We start from the raw sequence: 10,873 nt of genomic DNA, 5'->3' as shown, positions 1-10,873 counted from the left end.
TATGTTATTCCTGAAATTGGCATAGCTGAACCTGAATTCTTGGGTCTCTCTGTGAGCTCTTATGTGCATGAGCTTATGTTGACACGATGTGTAGTGTATTTGGCCAAGAAACACCAGAATCCATATAGTGTTATAATTCCACAAAGACCTTTCTACATTGCTGTAAACCTACTGAAAATAAAGCTGAGATTAGGCACTTTAATGTTGCATTCATTATTTCATGTGAAATTGAATGTGATAAAACACAAATGTGAACAGAAAAAAAAGTGCATGTTAAGGCAGGTATACATGTCCTGTGAGCAGAAGAGATCAGTGAGGGGTCTAGTGGATCCACGTATATACCTGTGCAAAGAATCCAGTCTTCTCTGTATTCCCATGCACTGCAGTGTAAACAGGGTGCTTGAACATCATGTAACTTGTACTTGGTTTTTAAAACGTTGCCTGAATACTATAAATATTTATTTGGAAGATTTATCATGTAGGAACAATTAACCGTACGTTATCTCAAATGATGAAGTATTTATCATGAAGTCTTTTGTACAGTGCTAAACATTTAGCTAATATTGCAAAATCCACCTTAACTGAACTTATATTAGAGCAAATTAAGAGTGAAGTGAACTTTATGGTTTTAGCACCTCCCAAGGCTAGTTTTTTTGTCTATCATTTGTAAATATTTTTATTTAATTGTTGTTTTTGACAATCTCAATCTCCACGTCTCCAGGTGATGGACACCCAAGATCAGACTTCTTTTATGGGTACAGGACTGTTGTCCAGGTGAGTCTCACTAAAGACTTGCACTTTTTTAGGTTTGTATCATTGAAGTGGCTTGAGATGACATTTGTTGTGATTTGGCGCGATATGAATAAACTGAACTGAATCAAATTGAATACCAGTGAGTGAGCATTGTGACTGATGACAGTGAACTGGTGTGACACAACCTACTAAGTAAAATGTCCTTTTAAATGCCTGATGTATGTTTAAAAGATAATGTCCGTATTTTCTTAATCAGCACATCATTTTGACCTCTTGTCAAAGGCTGTCACTCATGATGAATTTGGGGAGGAGCAGTATTGGCCCTGGAGAGTCCAACATGAGCTGCTCAAGGACAGACAACAACATAGGGAGCAGGAGGCGGTGAGCTGTACAACTACGACCACATCTCAGTTATTTAAAAGTATTTGAACCTTTAAAAAAAAAAGATACTCCAAACCACACTGATGGTGGACAATATAATAAGTACAAAAGGTGGAAGAAACACAGACAGACAATAAAACTTCAATAAGCATACTTATTGATGTGTTGGACCTGCTGGATAGATTGACACTTTGAAAGGCCATACATACATACAAAAATAGATCTGAAAATGTGTAAACACGCCCGAGAATATGACTCTCAGTGCAATCTCTCTTTATCAACCATTAAGCAAATTCAGTTTCACACTGTATGTGTGAAACAATATTCCGATCTTTTCCATATCGACCTCATCCTATTCGGGGTCGCTGGGGGGCTGTATCCCAGCTCAGCTGCCTTTGGGAGAGAGGCAGGATACATCCTTGACATGTTGCCAGTATATAAAGCCAACACAGAGACAAAACAACCATGCACACTCACAATCAGTGAGTGTGCATGGTTGAAAAAGATCAGTTTAGATCAGTTAACCTAAACAGGTGTGGTTCTGAATGATGAGAGGAGGCTGGAGTACCCAGAGAGAACCCATGTGTAGACTGCAAAACATGCAAACATCCTATAGAAAGCCCCCCAAGTTTTTGAACTAGGAACCTTCCTGCTGTCAGGCAACAATGTTAACCACCTCACCACAATGCAACCCCAAAATGTGTATTATTAAACTGAATGAAAAATATCAATTTGGTCGAAAACATGTTCCTGTAAAGCTACAATAAAATTAAGTAATGAATATGTTCCTGGCAAATGACTTTTTCTGTGAGGACAAACAGAGAGAGTGAGATAGAGCATATTCCATAGATCCTATCACAATTCAAGGTGTGTAAATTAACTTACTAAACTAAACTATTTAAATTTACTTTATTTAAAGATGCTCGGTCAATATTCTACTCCAACCTCATCAATAGGAACACTGGAAATTCTAAGAAGCTCTTCTCCACAATAAATCACCTCCTGAAGCCACAAATACCCTCACTGGCTGAAGCTACAGTTGAGCGATGCAACAGCTTCATCGACTTTTTTTAGATCGAAAGTCAACAACATCCGCTCTATGTTGCCGGGCTCCTCCTCTCCCTCCCCCCCCTGCTCCGACCCCCATTGCGGGGAGTCTGCTATCCCTTCCTTGTTTCCCCGAGGTCCAGCAGAGTCACATTGAGACAATCATCAGAGGAATGAAGCCGACCACCTTCTACCTAAACCCCTTCCCAACTACCCTGCTTAAATCATACATCTCCTTTCTCAGCCCAATCATCCATCAGGCTGTTAACCTTTCACTTCAAACCGCCCATGTTCCACCTGCTCTCAAAGCCGCTGTCATTCGTCCCCTCCTGAAGAAACCCTCTCTGGACCCGGACAACCTTGCAAACTACAGGCCCACCTCAAACCTCCCATTTCTATCCAAGGTACTTGAGAAAACAGTTGCCATACAGCTTCAGGACCACCTGTTTGAAAAACTTCAGTCAGGCTTTCGTTCAGCCCACAGTACCGAAACAGCTCTGCTCAGGGTGACAAACGACCTTCTGATGACTGCTGACTCAGGGTCACCATCACTCCTCATCCTCCTGGACCTGACAGCAGCCTTCGATACTGTGACCACACCATCCTCCTTGAGGGTCTCCATAACATCACTCAACTGACAGACCACACACTGCAGTGGTTTAAGTCCTATCTTTCATATAGGACTGAAGATGTCTCGCTCTGAGGATGTGAGTCCATGCCGCTCCCTGGCGTTCCTCAGGAATCAGTCCTTGCCCCCATCCTCTTCACCATCTACATGCTTCCCCTCGGTCAAGTTATCAGAAAACATGGACTCCACTTCCACTGTTATGCTGATGACACACAACTATATATCAAAACCGCCCCAAAGCCCTCCACAGCCCTGTCATCCCTCACCTCCTGCCTTGAGGAAATCAAGGCATGGATGAACAATAACTCCCTTCAGCTGAACAGCAATAGAACAGAAGCTCTTCTCATTGGTACCCCACATCAGGTTCACTCCTCACCCACATCTCAACTTACATTCGATGGACAGATCAGTCCTCTCTCCTCCTCAGCAACAAACCTGGGTGTTCGGCTGGACTCCCACCTGACCTTCAACGACAATTTAAAACACCTGTGCAAAAGCTCATTCTACCATCTCCACAACATTTCAAAACTCTGTTCCACTCTATCCCTCCCAGCAGCAGAACAACTGGTCCATGCCTTCATTTCCTCAAGACTGAACTACTGTAACGGGCTCATCATCGGGATTCCTGGCAAAACCATCCAGAAGCTGCAATATCTTCAAAACAGCGCTGCCAGGGTCCTGATGAGAGCCCGTAAGCATGAGCACATCACCCCCATCCTTCAATCACTGCACTGGCTCCCCATCTCAACTACAAACTTCTACTACTCATCCATAAATGCATCCATGGACATGCACCCACATACCTCCAAGAACTCATCAACCTACAGTCCACTACCCGCACCGTCAGATCCACAAACACCATGCTCCTCCAGGTCCCCAATACCAGGCTCTCCACTACGCCTCTGGAACAGCCTCCCTACCCAGCTGAGGGCTATTCAGAGCCAAGACTCCTTTAAAACAGGCCTAAAAACCTTTTTAATTCAGAAAGGCATATGATTGCTCATTTCTAACTGATTTTTAATCTTGTCCTAACTTGTAGCACTTTGAGATCTTCTTGAAGTGCATTAGAAATTAAATGTATTATTATGACTGCATTTTTGCGGTTTTCATTCACAGTTCAACATACTACTTTTTAACTAAGTGCTGCATCTACTCTAGCACCTGATGATTGTTCGGCACATAATGACACAGCGTCCTGGTGTGACTTCCATGTACTGTAATGAAATGTTGAAGTGGTGCTCCATGTTGCTTCATCTTTGTATTGTTATGTCAGTTTGGGCTCTACAGCACACTCTTGTGTGCTTTTAAAGCATTATGTCACGGGGAGGAGGGGGGTGGTCGTTCCCTCTCTATAACCCACCGACGGCTTGCAAACCACCCTCTCCACCGATCGCAGCTCCTTCCCTGTAACTACGATGGTGAGCGGTACTAATGAGCCACAGCTTAGATGTACAATTTAAAATACATTTATTATAAAACAAAACAATGTCCCACCCCTGATCCCTCCTTAAAAACACTATTAAAAACTTTACTGAAACTGCACAGTCCGTGCACCCACGACCATTGTCTAAACTTTGTCCTTGTGTAGAGCCGTCCTCTACACTGTCCCCGGTGCTCCCCACTGGTCCCAGCAACGGACGTGGACCTAGGAGACAAAGAACATGGCCGTCAGACAACTGTGCGGACAGGAGGGTCACTCGCTCTCCTCCGGAGTGGGTCCGACCCTACAGCTAACAGTGCATTGTACATTAGGGACTCACAGCTTTCGGGTAGAAGCTCCTGCTTCTGCCACTGCGTCCCAACAGCTTCCAATGCACTGTTCCGGCGTCTCTGGCCAGCCCTCGAGTCCCTCCTGGGATAAGAAAGATCAGACCATACCTAACCCAACACGCCACCCAGCTCCTGGTGCAGGCCATGGTCATCTCCCACCTTGACTACTGCAATGCTCTCCTAACTGGTCTCCCAGCCTGTGCTGTGAAACCTCTGCAGATGGTCCAGAACGCGGCGGCACGTCTGGTCTTCGGTCAGCCTAAAGAATACACGTCACCCCTCTGTTCATTGAACTCCTCTGGCTACCCTTAGCCACCCGCATCAAATTCAAGTCACTGATGTTAGCTACAAAGTGCTGAATGGAACGGCTCCCATCTACTTGAATGCTCTTGCAAAGGCTTATGTCACAACTCGGTGCCTCCATTCGGCGCAGGATTGTCGTCTAGCAGCTCCTACACCACGCCTAAGACAATCCAAACTCTTTTCATGTGTCGTCCCACGATGGTGGAATGACCTACCGAGCGCTACCAGAACAGGGGCCTGTCCTTGTCTATCTTCAAGAAGCTCTTGAAAACCCAGCTCTTCAGAGAGCATCTCCTATCCTAGCACTTACCTTGTACTTCCCTACCCCCTATATCTCTGCACTTTATCTTTCTGCACTTCCTTCTATGCCTGCACCCTATCTCTACTCTGTGACCTCTGACAGAGTCGGACTAGTGGTAGTTTGTTAGCTTTTTATATAGCTGTTATATCTTCATTTATAAGTCGCTTTGGATAAAAGCGTCTGCTGAATACAGAAACATAAACATAAACATGCAATAACTCAAATCATAATAAACATGACTGTAACAAAAAAATCCCAAACACAAAATATAAATAAACATGCAACTTAACCAAAATACAACGCATAACAGAACCAAAATATAACAAGCAGTGGATCACACTCGTGACAATTGCCTTCATGACTCCTGCCAAATAAGTAAGTCTGATGAGTATACTTTGTCAGACTGTTTTACATGCCCAGTAAAATGTACATTTCTCACACACACAAATACAGAGCCATAGATAATTCCTGTCCAGAAGAATAAATGTAAGAAAATTGATTGTGGAGACATTGTGTTGTTTTGTCACATGTTAATACCATTTTTTTCTCCTATCAGTGATGATCAGTGGCCCCTGGCTGTACACAACTTGAACAACTGCAACAACAATGATGGGTAAGGTACAGTATATAGTGTATAGATCATCTGGCAGACACATCATTTGGCATAATTTGGCATATACAACATATGGTGTAGCATCTGCTCCAGGAGATTTAAGTGCAATAGAAAAAATCCAGTTAACTTTAAAGAAACATTTGCTTTCTTCTCTTCTTATCAGACTTACCTTTGATTAGCGTTTGCGACTTCAAAATCTTTTAATTATATATAATATATAAATATATATATAATTAAATATATGGATGATTGTTCTACAAGCAGCATTTCACAACATACTAACTATTATTGTTTAGAATGTTGATAAAAATAGGGGTAAAGTAAATCATTTATAACAAAAGCTGAAGATTTAACCTCTCAAATGTTTTTATTTTACTGTTCTAATTACTTCAAAGGCTTCAAATATACTGCTTCAGTGGACAGTTTGAAACTTTTTGAAAACTTTTGGGTACCAAAAGGCTTTGTTAAATAAAGCTTTTAGCAGTAATGATGTCTTAGAGGCAGACGTTTATCAGGCAGAGAGAACCAGATTAAATTCTGCTAATCAGCATAATATCTGTAGCTCAGTCTTGCTGCTCAGATTTAGTAATCCTCATCTTGCCAGTCTTTTAACTGCAACAAAGTATATTAAATAGCTTCAATTGAATTTTGAGTCAAGTCGTGCAAGTTATTGCAATAAAATTAGATACAGAATTTGGAATACTCTTTTCACGTGTGAGCAAAGGAAACTACTAATTTGATAGAAATTGTTTTTTGGATGACAGATGGTCCCAGGGAGCCCCTAAGTCCCTGTCCCACAGTGACACCACAAATAAAAGCTTTTCTAATTGGGAGGTGAAAGATTTAAAGAAAAGAGCTCGTAAAACTTATGCACATATTACATTACTGTGCAGCTCTTTCTTCTATGAGGAATTGATCATATTGATTTGATTTGATTTCCTTTGAATAAGAACAGAAGATTTTTATTACTCTGCATAAACATTTAGATTTACAGTTCATTGGCTTGACCCATGAGTAACCCATGAGGTCTTTCTACACTAAAACAGCTGCCCCATCTCCTGGTTTTTACACAAATCATATCAGCTGCTGTTCCAAACGTCTCTGTGAGACCCTTTGGCCTCTCTTACGTTACTAAATGACAAGACTAAACATCTTTGCCTCAGCTACGTTTATTTATGAACATTTACAGAAAAAAAGATGACAAGAAGGACGACAAGAAGGATGACAAGAAAGACGACAAGAAGGATGACAAGAAGGATGAAAAGAAAGATGACAAAAAGGATGACAAGAAGGATGAAAAGAAAGATGACAAGAAGGATGACAAGAAAGATGACAAAAAGGATGACAAGAAAGATGACAAAAAGAATGATAAGAAAGAGGAGCCGTAAGTACAGCAGATTATAGCTTTTGACTAATCAGACAAGAATTTCTCACATCATAAATTTGTGCCTGATAAATTCAAGTTTTCACTTGAATCTCAAATCTACAGATCAGCAGCTGAAAGAAAATATAATAAAAAACTTGCATGAGCCACAATTATAAAGGAGTATAATTCTGGAGTCCAATTGAACAGTGTGTAAGGGTCATAGGTGCTGTCGTATATTTTCACACTTATTCCTGTACATACTTATGAAACACAAATTTTGCAAAACTAGAAATGAAAAAAAAGGGTGGGTAGGCTGAAGTGGAGAAGAAGCAGAAAAGCTACCCCAAAGGGCTCAAGTGTAGTAAAATGTCAAGTGGGATTAGAGATAATATTTACTCCTAGTTTAGCGAACATTTCACTCAATTCTACAATAAAACCAATGTATCTCCAGTATCGGGAAAAATAAAAAGCCCAAACTGTATTAAATATAGGTTAGCACCATCACCTCACAGCAAGAGGGTTCCTGGTTAGAATCCCGGGTTGGGGCCTTTCTGTGTGGAGTTTACATGTTCTCCCCGTCTATACGTGGGTTCTCGTTGGATACTCCGACTTCCTCCCACTGTCCCAGAAACATGCATGTTAGGTTAACCGGTGACTTTAAATTGACCCTAGGAGTGAGTGTGAGTGTGCATGGCTCGTTTGTCTCTGTGTGGCTCTGTGATGGACTGGCGACCTGTCCAGGGTCTACCCTCCAGCTGAGATTGGCTCCAGCCCCATTTGAATACATTTACATTTAAATACAGCTTTTACTTTTCAGTATTAACAACAATATAGTCACATAATTATCACGTGACTCATAACTACACAATACAGAATATCTTCAGAAATGAATATGATTAAACCGGTTATGTATAATCAGGTGTTTTAGGTCTCCTGTCACTAAATATAAGCCCTTACAGAAACATTTTCAGACAGTGAATTAAAAAAATGATATACGATCCAAAACCCCTGCCTATACTAGAAAAAGGCTTTTCAATGGATTTTCACGGTAGTTACCTTTATGCATATAATGATTAAATACAAATTAGACAAATAATCTTTCCTTAATATGTACAGTTAACATGACCTTAATTAACCAATGAATGATGGTTTTACAGTATGAAAAACTATTCAAATGCTTTTCTGAGATGAAGGTCTTGAGTAATTAGCGACTCAAATACACATCCACCTCCACAAAGTAGTAATTGTTTGGAGACCAAAATCTTGTATTTTAAAAATAACTCCTGTAAACTTGATAAAGTTTTAACTAATAGCAATGGAAGATTAGATGATCTGCTTCTAGATGGCTGCAAGAAACCTTTAGAGAATGCCATTATCACAAAAGGTTCTGGGAATGTAAGAATATTTTTATTTGTATTATTTCAGTGATATTTAAGTTTTTTTCTTTTATTACTTTTTTGTTTTTAAACTGTTCAATAACCTTATGATAACAAAAACAGTCATTAAAAACAAATTAAGGGGCACTAGTAATTCTGACCATGAATTCTTAAAATTCAGTACTAATACCAACAATCTTGAACGGTACCTTATTTTGTTCAGTATACATTTGATGTGAATGAAAAACAACAACGAAAACATATCTTTATCCAGAAAGGAAGTGTGGATCATGGATCCTGCCACAGACATGTACTACAACTGGTTGTGCACAATTTCTATCCCAGTGTTCTACAACCTGATGTTTCTGGTGGCCAGGTCTGAATTTATTGAAGTTTTATATACATATATACATTTTCTCATATTTTACTTAATCACTATACTCTTGTTTCAGCTTACTTAAATGTGGTTTTGTCTCCATGTAGGGCTTGTTTTAATGAACTTCAGACTAAAAACACAACTCTGTGGATGGTTTTGGACTACACTTCAGATGTCCTCTACTACATTGACACCTTTGTTAGAGCCAGGACAGGTGAGTGTTGGCATTTGTCAAATTTGTCATTTCAGAAATCATTTAATATATAATGTATTACAATGCTAATGATATTCTAATGTGTCAACAGGCTTTCTGGAACAAGGATTGCTTGTGAAGGATGTAAAGGTTCTGAAGGAAAAGTATACAAAGACACGCCAGTTCAAATTAGACATCATATCAATTTTCCCTACTGACTTTGTGTTTCTGCTAATTGGAATCAACAACCCTGAGTGGAGGTTCAACCGTCTTTTAAAGTTAGGCCGATTGTTTGAGTTCTTTGACCGGACTGAAACTCGAACCAATTTTCCTAACATCTTCCGAATTGGTAATCTTGTACTTTACATAATCATCATCATACATTGGAATGGCTGCCTCTACTTTGCCATCTCCAAGACACTTGGCTTTGGCTCAGACACTTGGGTATATCCAAACTTAAACAATCCTTTGTATTCTCAACTATCCAAGCAGTATGTCTACTGTCTTTACTGGTCCACCCTTACTTTGACAACTATTGGGGAGACACCGCCTCCGGTCAGAGACATTGAATACTTTTTTGTGGTAATTGACTTTCTCACTGGGGTTCTTATCTTTGCTACAATTGTAGGCAACGTTGGTGCCATGATTTCCAACATGAATGCTGCACGTGTAGAGTTCCAGGCCAAGATTGACTCTATCAAGCAATACATGCAATTTCGGAAGGTCACCAAAGATCTAGAGGCAAGGGTGGTGAAGTGGTTTGACTACCTATGGGTAGAGGGGAAATCCTGTGATGAGAAACTGGTGCTAAAGAATTTGCCTGACAAGCTAAAGGCTGAGATAGCCATTAATGTACATCTAGAGACGCTACGAAAAGTGCGTATTTTTCAAGACTGCGAAGCAGGTTTGCTTGTTGAGTTGGTCCTAAAGCTTCAGCCTCAAGTTTTCAGTCCTGGTGACTATATCTGTAAGAAGGGGGACATTGGCAGGGAAATGTATATAATTAAAGAAGGAAAGCTTGCTGTAGTTGCAGATGATGGGGTAACCCAGTTTGTGGTCCTCAGTGATGGGGCATATTTTGGAGAAATCAGCATTCTAGGCATCAAGGGTAGTAAGGCAGGAAACAGAAGAACAGCCAACATTCGAAGCGTAGGCTACTCTGATCTATTTGCTCTGTCCAAAGATGATCTAATGGAGGCACTCACAGAGTATCCTGATGCTAAATATGCTCTGGAGGATAAGGGAAAGGCCATACTTATGAAAGATAATCTCATAGACGAGTCACTGGTTGCTGCTACTGACGCAAAAGACTTGGAGGATAAAGCCAACCAGATTGAAGCAAGTTTGGAGGTCATGATGACTAAATTTCGTAAGCTGTCGAATCAGTATGAATCCTCCCAGCGTAAACTCAAACAGCGGCTCAGTAATTTATCAAATCAGGTCAGAAGCCTCAGATCTGATGAAGAGTAAAGCTTGCCTGGCATTACAACTGTCAGACTTCAGGATGTTCAGGGCATGGCGCACTTTGCTAACATATTTTACATTAATCACACAGCAAAGACCTCTTAATGGCGATGTGTTATATCTGGTGTATTACAGCACCGGTGATGACAAACATTTACGCATCTCATATGCATTTATCATATTGCAGATAATTAGAGATCTGCAAATGTTTTTCCTCAGACTCTCATGATCAAATGAGAATATGTTAAGAAAAAAATGTTTTTCAGTCAAGCTGGAGAACGTTTGTGGATATCTATATTTGC

The 10,873-nt window shown here is 40.5% G+C and overlaps 1 protein-coding gene across 1 annotated transcript; it reads left to right on the top strand.

Annotated features, from left to right (window-relative positions):
• The first annotated feature begins 1,045 nt into the window (after positions 1-1,045).
• Positions 1,046-10,577, top strand: LOC140290353 (cyclic nucleotide-gated channel alpha-3-like). The gene is made up of 6 exons (XM_072379343.1): positions 1,046-1,134; positions 5,740-5,796; positions 6,986-7,180; positions 8,813-8,914; positions 9,022-9,128; positions 9,220-10,577. Exons 1-6 carry the CDS (start codon positions 1,046-1,048, stop codon positions 10,575-10,577), a joined length of 1,908 nt encoding a protein of 635 aa, XP_072235444.1.
• The last annotated feature ends 296 nt before the right edge of the window (positions 10,578-10,873 follow it).

Source organism: Leuresthes tenuis, unplaced genomic scaffold (assembly GCF_036924035.1).
Source record: "Leuresthes tenuis unplaced genomic scaffold, fLeuTen1.0.hap1 SCAF_1, whole genome shotgun sequence".
NCBI lineage: Eukaryota > Metazoa > Chordata > Actinopteri > Atheriniformes > Atherinopsidae > Leuresthes > Leuresthes tenuis.
Note: the sequence above shows the minus strand (reverse complement) of the source record. Positions and strands in the feature narration are given on the sequence as shown.